Source organism: Psittacula echo (genome assembly GCF_963264785.1).
Source record: "Psittacula echo genome assembly, chromosome: 11".
Lineage (NCBI taxonomy): Eukaryota > Metazoa > Chordata > Aves > Psittaciformes > Psittacidae > Psittacula > Psittacula echo.
In genome coordinates this window covers 4,228,344-4,246,110 of record NC_137746.1, presented here as the reverse complement: position 1 = coordinate 4,246,110, position 17,767 = coordinate 4,228,344, and the positions used below count along the sequence as shown (strand labels likewise).

At 38.6% G+C, this 17,767-nt stretch overlaps 1 protein-coding gene across 1 annotated transcript in view; it reads right to left on the bottom strand.

Moving 5' to 3' along the window:
• The window catches only part of SPOCK1 (SPARC (osteonectin), cwcv and kazal like domains proteoglycan 1), a gene marked incomplete at both ends in the record, with an annotated part of 284,542 nt that overhangs the window by 186,851 nt on the left and 79,924 nt on the right, over positions 1-17,767 (bottom strand). The window contains one exon of the mRNA XM_080627170.1: positions 7,350-7,395. Coding sequence (XP_080483296.1) covers positions 7,350-7,395 — 46 coding nt within the window. The remainder of the gene's footprint in view (positions 1-7,349; positions 7,396-17,767) is intronic.

Here is a 17,767-nt window from a genome sequence, read left to right as displayed (position 1 = left end):
CAGCCAGTTCATGTAAACCTTAAGCAATTCCAGCTGATTTGCAAACATCTAATTTACTTAAGCCTGTTCTTTCCCTAATGTAGAATCTTACACTTCAGCTGGAGATACTAACTATGATAGCTATGTGGTCACAGCTGACCTTTTAAAGCAAAGGAGGGTAACAATGTTCTGGCCTTCTCGGCAATGCCATTTCTGTGTCTCTCTCCACCAAGCACTGAGTCATCATTTTTCTTGAATCTTTTCTTCCTTTTAATACACTTATAAAGAATTGTTATTCTTAAATCTTTGGCCAAACATTTTATATTTGGCTCTCTGAGTTTAGGGCTAGCATGTGCGCCCACTGAAGAGCTCAACCTAGTTGTACTTTGAGTAACTTCTTGCCACTGCAGTCATGAAGAGCCTTGTCATTCTTGGCTTTTGGATAATTTGTGTTTGTGCCTTCTATACTGAGGAAGTGCCAATTATCTTGGTTCTTCTTCCTCTCATTTCTGTCTTACGTTATTTTGAATTAACTTGTTTTTATTTTGATGTTCTTCTCTTCGTCAAAATTCTGCCATGTACCTTTTTATGGCCATTGTCACTCTGCCTTCTACTTTTAATTCTCCACAAGAGTTCCTGTTTTTCCTTTAGAATCAAATGACAGTCTGTAATCACTTATTAACTCACAAGCATATAAACATATTTAAATATTGTGCAAATTACTCTCTGACTGGCTAGTGATTTAAAACTCACTCTGACATGCACTATAAATCTACTGCTATGCCATCCAGTATTTAAGTCAAATAATATTTCAAAGCTGAAGACTTAGTCCCTATTGGTTTGACCTTGTTAAACCAGAGCACAAACCAAAGCAGCTAGTTTGAATAACACCCTGGGGGCTCTCTTGCAGCAAATAGCAAAGAAGCTTAGCAGGCATGGGGTACTTTTAACCCAAACACCTTCTTTTTAAAGGTATAGGTAGGTCTCCGAAAATAGCTCCTATATACAAAGCAAAAGGAAGGAGGCCCCTGCTCACTATGTGATGTCAATAAGAGCAGGGTAAGGCCTCGTGGTATTGCCAAAAATGTATTTACTTCAATTGGAGCCAGATGAACATTGGGAAGCATGGATTTCCCTTTGAAAATCATGTCTGCTTCAGAAGCAATAAAATTAGAGATATTAAAGCAAAGCCAGCACCATTATTGACAAAACTAACAAGTGCTCCCCAAGTGCTAATAAAATTCCAGACAATGCAACCTATCGATCACTGTCTCAGTTCAAAGCACATCTGCCATATACAATCACAGACAAGGCCCCCATCTCTGTCACTTCTGATGCCGTATTTAATGACAAAATTGGCTGCTTACAAGCTTATAAGGAATTTAATATTGTGCCTCTAGCATACAGAGAACCACGTGCATCTTCTGGGAGGATATAAGCAGCCATATGTGCTTGAAATGCATTGATGGAAGATAGCGTATTTCACGTGCTGCATCTGAGCTAGTGTTTTCTGTTGATTCAGTTAGGGCGTTTTTAAATTGTACTGATTTACTGAAGATTTACAAACATAATTCATGTGCAGTTGTCCTCTGAATAAGCCTCTAAAACTAATTCAACCACAGTCAAAAAATAAATTGCAAAATAAGTTACTCAATTGAAATCTGCCATCTGAGGCACTGTAATAGAAAACATTTATTATAAAACTAACATGTATTTGTGGCTAGAGATGTGTACGGTACTAAACAACTCCTGGAAATGAATTTATTCAGGCTTTTCTGAAAGAACATCTTAACTGGGCTAACAGAAAATTACATGTTCAAAACTAATGGCAGGTTCTATGATTTTCATCCTACATCACAGGCTTCCCATTATCATCGTTTTTGTTTTGGAAGGCTTATGAATTTCAGGCAAACTTTACTCTGCACAGCTGCAGGAGGCTTAGATTTGCCTGTTAAAGATACTGGAAAGATATAGGTACAATTCAGCGCAGAAGGAGAGGAAGCATGAATACTAATACATCCATCTCTAGATACAAAGCTTCAAATTTGACAAATTCACTTCCATGGGGCTGCTGGACTGTGAAAGTTGAGGATATGCTATGCTGGAGGCCACAGTGCACTCAAAAGCAGTGTTTCCTCTTCAAAAGTGAGGGTATTTTGCCCGTTCAGACTTTCATTAGTGCTCAAGGGGAATTCTTTGAAATGATAGAGAGTTCGTGTCTGCAATTAATAATGATAGTCAAGTCTACAGCAGCATGTCTGACACTGAAGTCAGTCCCTGATAGGTTCAATTCAGGCAGATGAAGGTTTCCACAGAGTACAGTGGAAGAACGATTTGGGAATTTTTTTCTTGCCCACCCAGGGCAGACAATGAAAGCCCTGAGCAGTAATATCCCCATTCAGATTTCCCACTTACTGGGAAGAGGGCTGGGAGTAAAGACAGTGAAAATAAAGACAAAGGCTGGAAGACAAGGGGGAAAGTTCAGAGTATTTCTACAGTTTTCTTGTTAATAATAATGGCAGCTCAATGCTCTAAACATTTTTGGATTTGGAGCTTATGTATCTGCAATACAAGTGCATCCTGTTAACTTCCACAGCTCCTTTGTCCTGCGCAACAGTGCTTTACAAAAAGCCATAGGGCAAGCCCATCGGACATGACCCCAGACTGCTTCCAGCAGCTTTAAACCTAACAACGTCTACTCTTACTCGTGCAGCTTATCAGGAAAAGTAATAACATCTCTTTGTCCATAGAATAATTTAGCACAGCTATTGAGAGGTGGCTTTCAGCAGAAATTTTCAGTAACTTAGACTCATTTTTTTAGTTAACAGTTTTCACTTATAATAATACATAGTCTGAGTGAGCCAATTTTCTGGCAAGTCTGAAGAGGTGCAAAATCTCAGACACATTCCATTACCATAGCAAAAATCTTTTCCTTGAGAATGTTATGCTAAACTTTTTCCCTGATCCCCTCTTTTTCTTTCTCCCATGCAGATGGGGAAGACTCGGAAAGTATGTCAAGTTCGCTGTCAAGCTCCTTAAGAACTCTCAAATGACCTTGTCAGAAGAAAAATAAATCCTAACCCTTTGATTCATATTTTAAATTCCTGACTAACCTGCCCCTTCCACTCTGCTGCTTTGTGGCTTCTGCAGCTCTGACAGAATTGAGTTCAGTATTAATGACTAGCAATCATTTTCAGGCTATACGCTCTCCTGCCTTCTGCAGACCAAATGCCTCGTTAGCTTAGCTCTGCGGGTGAGATGCTCACCTTTGTATTGGTTTCTCCTGGGTTCAAGACTAACAAAAAGCTGGGCTTGTAGCTAGGCTAAAAATAAATTCCCATTACTCAAATGCCCTCCAAGACACAGCTGAATCATTCAAGTTGATTTGAAAAGGCACGTTCTGCAAAGGTACCTCGTGTGACTCTAGGGGTGGTTTCATTGCAAGTCATGTGCCAGTCTGCTTGATTATGCTGCTGGTTTTTTTTCAGTGCATAATGAAATAATTCAATCTGCTGAATAAAGCTAGCTTTATTCTAGAAAAGAATATAGATTTGGTTGGACCCAGCAGACTCTTCTATAGACGATGCAAATAAAGTACAAGCTTAAGGCAGAACTCTGCTGATTTTCAAAACCTTTGAGTACTGCTGGGTTTTAAATCTGTTAAACATACTGAATCCTCCAGTTACCTTTGTGAGATCACTTCTGGCAGGTAGCAGCTACCCTCAGCTACTTCTAAATCTGCCCCCCAGCTCCTTCATTGGGATTCTACAGTCTGGCTCCCATATAATGACTTCACAATTAGAATATTCAAACATGATTTTCGATTTAGAATTGAGAAATAGATTTTAAACATGAAGAACTTGTAAATCTGTCTCACAAGTGGATATTCACACAAGTTAGCCTTGGCTTAACGACGCTAGACTCCGATTTACCCAGAAAACCCAGGGAGAGAGGCAGCTGTCTGCTTTCATTCACCCACTGGAGAAGCTTTTTCTCTTCAATCACTGTAGGAAGAACCTTGGTGTTGTGAGGTTAAAATTTGCCTTTGGGATATCTCTCAGAATAACAACTGTGTGGTGAGAACACAGAGCTCCTATGCATCTCAGGAACAAATCAGGGCTCCTTACTGCAAAATCTGCATATGCTCTCTGGATACAAGAACCCGAAAGAATACAAAATAAAAGCATTTCTATCTCCAAAATTATATAAGAGTACAGAGGGCATTTAAACACCACAAAGCCAAATGGAACAACATGGAAAAAAATGTCAGGGCAGGAAGAATGGAGAACTAAAGACTAAAGACATTAAATTTTCTTGCAGCTTGCACTGCATAAAAGACCAAGGACACATTCTTCTGACTGTTTATTTTTCCCTGTATGGAAAATGCCAGGAATTAAATGCATGGTGGAAAACACCTGAAAAAGAGAAAATATTCCTTCCTTCCTTCATCTCAGCACTTTCTATTTGAATAGTTCTCTCTATAGATACACATCTATAGCACATACACATTTACACACGTACATGTAAGTACATATAAACTAAGGATATATATGAAGAATGACTTATTGGCCAAATACAATCCATTTGTAAGATTTAAATGAGGCAAAAGCAGTGCACAGCTCTCCATGCAAGGCAAAGTATCACACCCAGACTGCATCGCCCAGCCTGCATTCTGCTTTCTTACAACAGGCTATCCATAGCCTTGGAGAAATTTTCCACTGAAAGAGAAATGATCCTTTATTTTGTAAAGAGACAGGAATCTTTAACAGATGCACAATTGTTTGTATCGCTTCAAGGTATCCACTTGTGATTTCACAATCTCTAAAGCTATCTGTGGTTTTGCCCAGAGTCAGACGTCTCAGGAACACAATGAACAAGACACTTTTAAAGCAGCTCTAAATCTTTTGGGAATATTTTTTTTCTTGCTAGGATTTACCTTTTTGTTTTTCCTCTTAGGAAGACAGAAGGGTCACAAGGCCTCTGAAAATGGTAGGAGCATAAGTTCCATTTGAAGTCAATAAGATTTGTAATCCTAGATCCCTCAAACGCCCTTGAAAATCTCTGTTGATATATGCCTTGGCAAAAACACCACCTTTCCCTTTCCTTTGACACTGAAGTTCCGTTTCCATAAAGACAGAGAATCTACACTTTCACCTCTAACATATATAAGCCTCCAATGATATTCCTGTGAGCTACCTACACACAAAACAAGGAACATGTTTGGCAAGGAAATACAGAAATAGATTCAGTGAAGTGAATTTTCAAAAGCACCTTCAGAGACTTCCAATGGGTATTTTCTTCCTAAACACTTCAGTAATTTTGAAGATTCAAATCTCTGATCAGCAAAGCTGCCTCCTTTTATGACTCCTGTTTGTAAAATAAATGACCGGCAGAGCTCAAATTGAAAGTGAATAAAGGAAGCATTGTGGTTTCATCTCCACTGGTCTGTCATTTATCTAGTTACGCCTTAATTCGTTTGTTCACGCCTTTCCTTCTCCTTAACTGATTCACTCTTTCTTCTCATTTGTGGTATGATTCATGAGCATAATTTCATACTATTTGATTTCCAGATGCATAAAAACATTTCAATGTAACATGACTTCCCTTTTTTTAGGCAATTAAAAATTAGCTCAGTAATAATATTATTAGCTCAATAATTTGCTTAAGCAATTTGCTTATAGAAATACCTTTTCTGAATGTAAATCTCAACAATTCCATATCCAGAGAGCCACTTCACATTCTGAAGGGCAAAAGAAGTCTCACACTCTATTTGAATGCCACTTGATTTTGAACATGGGATTCAACAGAGGGGAGGACTGTGTAATGGACCTACAATAACTGAAATTCATTTGTATTGTAGTTACCATGTAATGATCATTCCCTTCTATATAACTTTCAGATAACATCTTTGAAAATCCTTACAAATTTCAGAGCAGATGTAGATTGAAATTTATAGAATACCATTTTGAATAACATCTAGGACACTGGTGTTCTGCAATTTAAGAGGCATGGTGTTGAATAATGAACCAAAGCTAGCCAAAGAAATCCAGGATCCTAAAAATGCCTTAAGCACTGGAAAAAGTCCACCATCTACCTGTGATGTTACAGCTGTAATATTCTCAACCTCAGATGTGCTCTCGAGCGGGAGATGTATGAGCTTCACTGAACATTACAAACAGGAAAAATGAGCAACTGTCGAAAGCAAACAGAGAAGCTAACTGACCTGCACTTTTCTGTTGTGTGGTGTTATCCTCCACAAATCAAACAGCCGAGAGCTGCTTCCACCCAATGAAAATATGTGCAAAATGTAATCTTTACCATTTGTCCTGAAAAAAGTACTTTCTAGAAAGCTTGAAGAAATAATGAAGTATAAGACTCAAGTGGTGTCAGAGTGACAGATACAACGAAGAACAAAGTTAAAGTACAATATTCCGATTTTAAGACAAAACTATGGAATGCTATCAGCTTGCACTGGTTTTGTATGTGCCTTTCAGGAGATGGACTGCTGAGATCCTTCGCATACAGTGTTTTTTACTGACAAAACATTAAGTATCCAATACAACCCACCACACCTAGCAACATCGGTGTTTTCCAGCAATGTTCATCTATGGTATTAAGAACAAATGTCTTTTATCACCCCATCTGAAAAGCTTTCTGCAAGCTGTGAACACCAAGCAGAGAAAGCTTGATAAGTTGCTATCTGAGGTCTCTTTTAAGTTGTCAATTGAAGTTCTTTCTCCTGGAATGGATGTTGTTTCCACTGCTATCCTGGTCACAACAATTAGAATGGTTCTTATTAGTATTTTCCTATCCTTTGGTGGCTGGCCTGGAAATTGTTGAATTACTGCCATAATGTAACAATTCACCAAAAAGAAGTGCAAAATGTCATTTGCAGAATCTATATCTGAATCAGGAGCATATACACAACACCCCTTCCTTTCAAAAAACAGCCCTGAAATTCATACATCACAACTGGTTTCAGAGAACTAGCCCCTTGCATGTTAGGAAATGCATTGATTACATTTATGGCATTCCTTTAGGAAAGTTTTGAACATGAAAAGAAATGTATGTGAAGATACCTGTTTTAAAGTGCACGTGAGACCGATATTCATGGTTATAGAAAATCTTTCTAAGCGTATATATTATCACTGAACATAAACTGGAAGGGATGGGGATTAAAAAACGTGGCTGAAAAATAGAGAGATGAGTCACACCCTTATACATAAATCACCTTGAGCTGTGACTAAATTGGGAAGGAGATGTAAGTACGAATATAGCTCTTCACTAATGCATGGGACAGACGAAGGAATAAAGGCATAAATTACACGGGGACATAAGAAAATAGCAGAAAAGAACCATAAAATATGTACCTTGATCGAAAGGCTTGTTTGGATTCCAGTTTCTGAAATAATCATCCTAAATGGGGAGAAAAGAAAAGGAAACTCAGGAAAAATATAATCAGGTTTTTTCAATACTATATTAAATAATTAAAGTACAAATGAATCAACTCATTGTTTGATTCTTATATATTTAGCCCAAATCAAAAGGTTGTGTCCTAAAAAGTTGTAAGTACAGGTTAGAAATTGAAGAATAAAAAAATCGCTTGGATTCAGCACCCTGAATTTCTCCTTTGAACTGTTTTTCAAACTGTGACCGTTATTATATAGTCTCTTCTATTATTGCATCTCAATCTACAACTTCTCGTATCAAAGATAAGAGCATATTGTTCAGCTACCATAGCATAATCTACACCATCTTGGTGTGGCAAAAGGTCAAAGTAAATCCAAAAATACTTCCATTCATTTGGACACATGTAAATCACACCATTGTGAATGTACAGCAACACAGCAATAATATCATAAGCATTATAAAGTACAGCAACATCCAGGAGCACTTGCAGTGAACACTTCTGTCACTGTTCCCACTATTAAGTTTCTAAAAGCTTCTTAAATCTGATGTAAAGATATTATTCTGCTGTGAGTCTCGTGGCTCTGTTTCACGTAAGAGTGATTGGACTTGAAAATGGAGAAGGTAGGAACTGTCAGAGTGCCTGAGCAAAAGATTGTGTTGCAAACAAGTCTCTCTACAAAAAGAATGGAAAACTCCTCTGTGTGTTGGATCAATTTGTATTCTCTGTACTTCGCAAATATTTACCTGAAGGCAAAGTTCCCCCCACTTTGTGTGACACCAACCCTAGCCCTGAGGAACAGCTATATTTAGTTTCAGCATATTCTGTATCTCTCACTTGTGTCCTCTTTGAGAGGACGTGACAACAACAGAGTAATGTACTTGAAGTGAGGAAGCACGGAAGATTGATATGACTGTGATATTTTTCTGCATATCAATATTAATTTCCTTTTTAATATATCCAGTATTCTATATTCATTTCTTGAGGGCTGCCACTGAAGAGATGTCTTTATCAAGCTGTCCCGAATGACACCTATATTTCTTTTTCCTGCCAGGACAGTTTTCACCCAGCAGTGTGAGAGGCCTAAATTATTTCTTCCATAGGGCTTTCTTCACTATTTATTTCTAGTACACTGAATTTCACATGCTTTCATGCTATCCAGCCACCCTAACCTGGAATATTTTGGGAGACTTGGAAGCCAGCATGTCATGCTTTCTGGGGTCAGAATAGCCTACAGGGCTGTTACAGGAAAACGGGGGACTCTCCATGCCCTTGCTGAACACCAGGAGATGCACCTCATGGCAGCACATTCTCTCCTGAATGCTATGGACATCATGAGAAGCAGAAAGTGCCAACACTTCCAGCACGGAGAACTGTGGAATGTGCCATCCTGCTCCTCTCTGCTGCTCTGGGGCAGGCGAGGATGGGCAAATGCTCCCTGTAATGAAGTGGCTGGATGTAATTCTGCATAAGTATCAGGAAGAAATGTATTTTCTTTCTCCAAGCATATTGATGCTCAGTGTCTATACTGACTTATGGACAGTAACGATGTTCCACAATAAAAACAAAGATTATTTTTCACCATTTATTTCAGATCCATCAAAAGTATCAATACTTTTTCTTCAGAAGCATGGGGGTTTGGCACCGAAAGTACAATCACAGACTTGCCTTTGAGTTCCATAGCTTTGTTAATACAAAACCCCCTCATGCCTAGACAATGCTTTGTAATTGATTATGATGTAGTGCTGAATTCACCAAGCATTAATCACTGTTCACAATGTGCTGAGTTTTAAGCTTTTTGAGCAGAATAACTATTTTCCAGCATCAAAATATTCTCTTTTTTTCCCTGGGTGTTGCTTTGCTGTTGGGTTTGCAGCATCAAAACCTGTTAAATAATTCAACTCCCCAGAAAGATTTCTTATGCTGGTGGCATACAGAACCAGGCTTGAAATAGAGATTGGAAAGGGGGGTTATCTCAATTTCAGTATCAATGGAATGTTTTACAGAAAATGCACCTTCCTCACAAAATAACCTACAAACCACCCATCTCTTCTGTAAACCTATTCTTCTCCTTTATGCAGACCTCTTTAGTATTCCTTTTTGAAAATGGAAATTACGTTTGGTTTAGAATATGCCTGAAACTACAGTGTAACAACGTAGGAAACTACACAAGTAAGAAAAAAGCCCTAAAGAGTAGAATAGAGGAGACCTTCTAGGTTTTCAATATATAAACCTCATTATTATTTATAGGAGTAAATAATGACTATACATACATTAGAGCAATACGGTCAACAGCAGTTCAAAATCACTTATGCCAGTTGTACAACAGAAAATAGAGCCCTAGAGTTTCACTTCAGCACGGATGCCAGCAAGAACTGCAACTGAATGGTCATGGCACTGTAAAGGTGAAATTCCCGCTGTAGATATGGTTGAGCAGGAAATCTATGTCTTATTTAAATACACACCTACAGCTCTGGCTTGAAGAATGGTCAGGGCTTTGTGCCAGTGCTCTGCAAGGTGCTGAAATCCATACATTAACCTGAAATGGCTTTTGTTAGGAGGAGGAACTCTTTAACAACTCCAAATGGATACCATCATTTCATTGCAACTTCCTCCAACAGAAAAACAGCATGTTGATGTAGCAATAACAGTGCCTAAACATAACATGAATTTCCAGGGGGGTGTGTGTGTATACACATATATAAGTACAATCAGCTTTATTAATAACATTTAACATTCCAATTTAATAAAACACCTTCCTAACAGACAACTGCACAGAAATCTATGCGCTCCTGAGGTTTCCACTAGGACAGATACTAATGTGCTTAAAACACCTTATGCCTACAGTAACATACAAAGCATCATCTTAATATTAACATGTTAATAAATTGATATTAACACATTAATAATTAACATGTATCGATACATTTCATTTATAACAATATTAACAGTTGCTCATAAGAGTTCAAAGTATAATATGAATTACGATATGTTATAAATACTTTTATTTACTCTACGGATATTTACAAGTTAAAAGTGAAAAACCTACCTCAACTTCCTGAGTACGCAAGCATTACAAATGAGAAAAGAAAAAAGAATGAAATAAGCCAATATAAAAATATGTTAACATTCATCAGTTTTCTCCTTGGTGGCTTTTTAAACGTGAAATCACTTATTTCAGATGATCTTCACCTCCAAACAAAATAATGTCTCTCTTTTCTGACCTTTCCACCTTTGCTGTCACAGCCCAGTGTTCATCTGCTGTGCTATTAGCACGCTGCTCTTGTAAAGCACCAAGAAAAGGCATTTTCAATTCCTTTGGGCTGACAAACGAACCAGAAAGTATTTTTCCACATATTCATCTGTTACATACCTGATATAAAAGAATTATTTCTTTTTCCCTAGCTGCCTTTAAAGACTTTGACAGACTTTGAAGGGAAGGCAAAACCAGGCACAGATCCACTTCAATACAACAGGTGACAGCAACCAAGAAGTATTTTTGATGACCAAATATTTAAAAGTATCTTTCTCCTTGCACAGAATTCACACTTTGAAGGTTTTGCCTGTGGTTCAGTGAGTCAGTCTTTTAATTAACTGAAGGGACTCTGCACACCTAAAAGCGTGCACAAAAAGAGAAGACCTGATACTGCAAACCACAGCTGGATCTGACTCCCTTAACCTAACCCTGCATTAGATAAATGTGATGTACTGGCTTGGTGTCTGCACACAGCCAGGAATGAACATGAACCCCAGATTCCAGGAGGATTCAATTGCAAGGCTTGGGACAGGAGCTGCTTTTCGCTTCTGTGCCTGTTCATCATGGAGAATCATGGAATCCTCCTTCAAAATTTTAGCCTCAGGAAATTTAACTGAGAAATAATTTACAAGCACAGCAAATGAAAAGCGAACAGAAACTGCTGGACTTGGGCCTCGGCTCTGCATTTTTATGAATTTGACTGAAGCAATCAAGAGATGAGGAGATGAAACACGTTCTGAAGTGATTAAAATCCCTTTTGCTTTACCATGCACAATAAATTATTGCTTCTTAACGAAGAATCTTTCATCATTCAATACATAGGCATCAACTTAGATCGATATACCACCAACAAAGACAACCAAGAGAATAATCATATGTTACACTAAGTATGCAAAGGGCATATTAAAAAGTGCGTATTTAAAAGTTCACAAAAGCTTTCTTACAGGCAAAACTATTCAAAATGTCACTCATCAGACCCCATAGATCCATCAGAACTCATAGAGTGGGTTCTGATTTGCAAAAATCAAACCTCAAACTAGATCTGGGCCTGCCACAATTTCCTGTTAGTCATAACAGAGATGTTAGTAAATAGAAATTGACCCTAAGAGCAGGACATTAACGTGTGACTGCTCTTCTCTTAACCTCCTGTACCACTACAATAACAATAGTTAAAAAGCTGAAATTAACAGTAAAACCAAACAGACCTATCCTCTTTCCCCCCACCAACTAGGAAAGCAAACAACAGCTTCTTGTTCTCCTGAAGTTTAAGCGTTTGAGTTAATCCCACCAAACCTACTCCCTTGTCACTTATTGGTTTAGTTATTACCTAAGACTTGGTATTGTGCAAGAGTTAACGAAGCATGGTTAATTTAACACCCAGGCACTCTCTATACTTATTTTATTTACTTGTCAAAGAAGCTCCTGCAAGATGCTCTTGTTTATAAATAGAGCCAAACACTAGCTAAATGGGTGCATAAATATTTATATTTTGCTGCATTAATTAAGCTTCTAAGTTATTTGTATGAATCAAACAGAAATGAGATGCTGACTGAAAAACCCTGCACAGAAAATCCTCCCCATCACAAACCCCTCATCCCAGGTGCTTCCTGAGGAAACTCACACGCAGGGTGTAACCCCAAGGACTGGCAGATAACCCTTAGGAGGTAAGCTTCATTCCCAGCCAACAAGAGCTTAAATTTCAAAGTATCTCCAGGAGGGATGTTTATTAACACTGGTTTGCAGCCCGCTCTATGGTTAAACCTTTGACTCTCACAGAGACCAGCTGGGCACAGTGGTAATAACTAGCTCATTGCTTCGTTTCAAATGAGGAAAGATGCAGCTGCATTTTCTGCCTCTGTACCTTGCAGTACAGAAGAGCATTCCAACACCAAGCAGTGTTACAGCACGAGCTGCTACTTGCTAAAGTCAATCTAGCCTGGGTCAGAAATGTCTCCCCAAGGCCTATTGCCTCTTGTAAGCACATAGGTTGTGTCAGCAAAGCCAAAGTTATTTATTTATTTAGAGGAAGAGAAAATATTTTGCCCACCAAGTACTTTAGTGAATAAAGATTTCCCAAAGGAAGCTCAGGGTCTGCAGTTAGGAGCTGACTCTAAACTCCTAGGCACATTAAGAGATCTCTAACTGCCTCTGAACTCTCTCTCCCTTCAGGGCATTCAAGGAACCAGGGACACAAGATGCTTTTGGTTAGTGAATTAGTAGCGCTTGTGCTGGGAATGTTTCACTTTACATTTAGAAAGAGAAATCTTTGGCAAATCTAGTGCTGTATTTCTCAGAAAGGCCAGGGATGCAGGGGTTGACTCAGAAAGCCAGCAACACTAACTGCTGAAATGAAAAGCAACTACTCCAGACTGAAGTAGTAGCACACATCATGAAAGGTCTGAGGAAGTCAGGACCTGCCTAAAATACTGCAGCTATGTCATTAATAAAAACATAATTACATGCTTTAGCCTAGAATGAAATGGTAGAAAGGAGTCACATTGGACTTGTATATAATGCTAAATCCATCAATACCTGTTCATTAATAACAGTATAAAATACATAAATGCATATCCAAGTAAGTGCTCAGATATGCATGGCATAGAAAAGCTCCTTGACCATTACAATGTCAGGTGTCCGACAGGACTCAGATTACCATCACATCACCTTTTTGTTCAGCTACCACTAACATGCAAAAAGGTATCTTCTGCTTAATACGGCCCAGAATGACACTTTTTTTTCTTATTTTAATAAATTAAAAGAGGTGGTTTTGATTGTTTGGGGTGGGTTTGTGCTATATGAAACAAAACTTGTTCCTCCTGTTTTACTGGAAGACTTTTCCAGAAGTTTCCACAGGCAATACTCAGCGGTAGGCAAAGCTTTCAGGATAGCCTTTCTTTACCCCCAGTCACAGTGAGTCAACTGGGGGAGCCAAAAGTTGCAAAAATTAGATTTAAAAGTTTGGAAAAGTATTCAACAATAAATTCCCACTGAGTACACGTCAGACAGAATAAGAACTGTCAGCGCTCAGAACTCAATCGTATGGGCCTTTCAGACAGAAATCTTCCAGCAGCTCTATTGGGGTTTTGTGGATTCTTTCTATTTTCTGGGGAGAGGTACAGGGATAAAAAGACAAATAAATATAGTAAGAATTAAAAATATTTCATAAAACCCCCATACTGCTCTTTGATTATTCACAAGAACCATGCCAAAGGATATGTCTGCAATATCAAGGGTAAACAGATGTTCATTCACTCTGCTTGTGCTTCAAGCAGGATGAATGGGGGCCAGCTGGGAGCCAGAAGCTACAGAGCTGCTTTAGCACAGCACTGTGCCAACATATACAGCTGATATATCTGGGTGGCTGGAACAACCACTTAACTGCCTACACTAGGTTGTGCTGAACCTAAAACTGAAATAAACCCCTTCGTTTGATTATTCCTTGCTGGCACTTTTAGTAGACTAACTTTAGAAATACATCATCACTTCTGCCTGGACTATTCCTCTCATCAGCATGTGTCAAAAAGCCTCTTAGCCCTCCCTAGACCCTAATTTTACTTTTGTAAAGTTTTTCACACTTTAGTATGTCCCAGCATCCACAGCAGGTGATGCGGCAAGCTACATTGCTCTTGCTAACCCAGAAAGGTAAAACTTAGGAGCCTCCCAAGGTATGGGCTCACTCACCCTTGTGTTGGATGTGCCGCACTGACATATATGCTGCAATGCCAAGGCCAGATTGAAAAACAGAACATTATTTGGTTGCTTCTGTTCTAAGCAGGTTCTCACCAGCTACAGTGCCTCAGCCACACAGAACTCTCTCAGGGGCACTGCAGAGTTACACTCAATGAATTTTTTCCTCCAGCCATGAGTTCTGCCATGACCTTTACAAAGGGCCTCCACTGTGGCTATTAGAGAGGCAGCAAACAGAGGGAGGAATTGGGATGGAGGGAACACAGGCAGTGGAATATTTCTGACAAGCCTGAGGATGACAGGTGGTGTAGTGATGATTTACCATCTCAGCTGAAACGATTTCCTCAGGCAATCAGATCCTGGGGCAAGCTGCAGGAAAGCTCAATAGTTACTGACCCCTAAATCTGTGAGGTCCTACTGGCTCCCGCATTTGGTCCCAGACACTTCTGATTTCTTTGGTTACTTTCTGATAACACTCCGATGACTTCATCATGTTTATGCAGATCTCTAATTAGCCAGAACTCCCCATCCATCTCCCTCAACAAATACTCTTAATTCTGAATTTCAGTGCCAGTGATAGACAGGAGATAAATTTATAATCACTTATTCTGTTTGGGAGGGACAATGTGGGTCATAAATGGGAGACAAGTAAAAGGAAGCCAGCAGCGCCAGAATTCTGGGACAAAGAGCACTAAAGCTCCACAAGGTTCAAGAGGTCCAGCTTGCAGCAGCTCTTTGTGGGCTCATTACCAAGGAGTTCCCAACCAAGAAGCCTAGCCCAAGCAGAGTGGCACAGGGTAGCAAAGCCAAGTGTCCTCATGGGAGGCCAGAAAGCAAACATATTTCAGTAAGATAAGCTGATAAAACAGTGTTTAGCACTTGTACTATCTGCCATGCAATGTATATGTAAGAAAGCAAAAGTCTGCTATGGAACATACTCATGTCAATGGAGTTACACTGTTTTCAGAGGAGTGGGAAAATACCCCAACAGGGTTTTTATTTCTTAGCGAGAAAGTACACATGACCTCTTCCCTATGAGCTTTGCACTAGTCCTCCATTTGACCTGTGAAGAAATGCTTATATTGTGCAGCTGCTGCAGCACAGAGAACAGACAGAAGCATCCATGGGTATCATTAACTCCCCCTTTCTCAAAAGGAGTAGCACCCAGTCTAACCGGAAGCAAGCAGCAGAGTCACAGATTACAGAAATCTCTTTCCCCTCCTTCCAGGTAGAATTCCTTAAAGCAGCATTATTTTGGATCTCTGAACTAACATTACGTATGAATTAGCAACTCATTTAATCTAGTGCTCCTTTATAAGGCTCCAACTAATGCATAAAAATAACATGAGTGCCTGCTCTGGAACTGACGGCTCACACACTGGGAACCTGGCCTAGTGCTGTTTTCTCACATAATCATTTACTCATTTTCCACTTAACACCACCACTGTGCCTTTTTTGAGGATTGTTATTGTGAATATGGGTGAAGAATGGCCTCCTGTAGGTTCTCCCTCTGTAGAGAATAGTATTGTTAATAAATCATATTCTCGATAGGTGTAATATTTAAAACCTACCTTGAAAGGAGAGCTACTAAACTCTTTCCACATCTTGATTTTCATTCAAAGTCTCAAATTACATACTTAGAAGGCAATTCTTTATAGGCAGCTCGAAAGCTAAACACATTAAGCTTGAAGGTTATAAAGCTACTGGCAATGTTACTTTGCTTTCAGTATTCTTGTTGCTTTGAGAGTACATTTGCAGTAGCTGTTTCTGACAGATTCACTGGCCCTTTTTAGCCAAACATTTGGGGTTTGTATATGGAGAAGAACATCCACATAAAAGAATCCCAATCCTACCACTGCTTTCAGATATGAAAACTGCTTTACAGTGAATAACAACTTACATAATGATTAAATACAGAGAGTTATTTCTTGCTTTATCTTACAAGAAGTCTTCAGAAATCTGTTTTGAGTCATGTGTTGGTTTGGGGTTTTTTTAATTTACCATTATGGGCCTAATCTCATTATGAGATAAAGAGAGAATTCCCCCAATTCCAAAGTTATAAAACAAAAGTTATGAATAATATCATAGTGATATTCCACTTAGATATACAAATTCCAGTGGTTAAAACGTACAAGGATACAAACAGCAGTTGAATAAAATGAACTTATCTAACTTTGATATTTAGTGACATAATTTTCTGAGATCCATCGAGACTAGTTATTATGTCTTAATTTTTTAAAATTGCTTCTTTCAATGCATAACTAACAGACTAGAAAGAGACTGCATGAATTACACTGAGTTATGAGCAATGATCTGTCCCTGGGAGCATGCATGCATTTGTTTATATTTCATTTGTAGCTTCAAAGGATAATCAAGCTCTAAATACTGTTGAGAAAAACCTTTGCAAAAGGTGCAATCAAACGAGCCATGCGGCTGAAAATAGCAACTTTGCAGCCTTAGCCAGGATTTGAAATGTCTTAGAACTGCAGCAGGAAAAACACAGTCATGGTGAAGAAGCCTATGAAATAATCAGCTGCTGACTGAGACACTTGTACATTTTCAGATCAGAAACCCTGTGAGCCATTACAAATGTGTGGTCTCCATTCTGGGTTACAGTATTATTCTGTTAATTGTTTCTGGCATTTTATCCATTCTAAAAGAAAGAAAGGAACACATTGAAAACTGTTCTGCAAAACTCACAGGAAGCTTAATGGAAACAAGAGCAAAATACTTGCATCAATTGCTGCAACAAGAAATCCTGTCCTCCCTCAAGAAAGGGCTCCTCACTTTGTTTTATCATCAGTAGTATATTATTTTAAATATCATCATCATCTTATAGACGATGGTATTTAAAACCTGTGATGAGATTTTCCATAACAGTTGGGGCTGGTTGATGCAACTGAAGCCCCTCCTGATCATGTTTTGATACCGACAGGCTTGCATTATGTCTAAAAAGCTCCTGCAAAATCATAAGAGGTGCATGACCATAACATTTTCCTATGGTACCTCATTAATCTATTAAACTTTAATCTAGTAAAATAAGACAGATTGTTCTTAATAATAAACTAATTTCTTGTGTCAGCTGTAAAGTAACAATAACAAAAAGTTACCTTTTATAAACAATTGCTTTTTGCCTTCTGCTTGAAGCAACTGTATGTTGGAGAGAAGCAGGCTTTGTCAGAATAGTATTTCAAAAGATTTATCTCAAATAATATACTAATAATAATAATAATAATAATAATAATAATAAAAGAAAAAAATATAAAAAGGCCAAAGAAGCAAAATAGTCCCGTTCAGACAAAGGATCGCTAACTGGCAGGAATGGCTCCAGTGGGATTTAAATGCCAAGGCTGTTAGTGTCCACAGCACAAAGGTCTCCGAATGCACTGATCCTATTTTATTTTAGCAGAAGACAGGACCTGACTGCCCAATTCGTG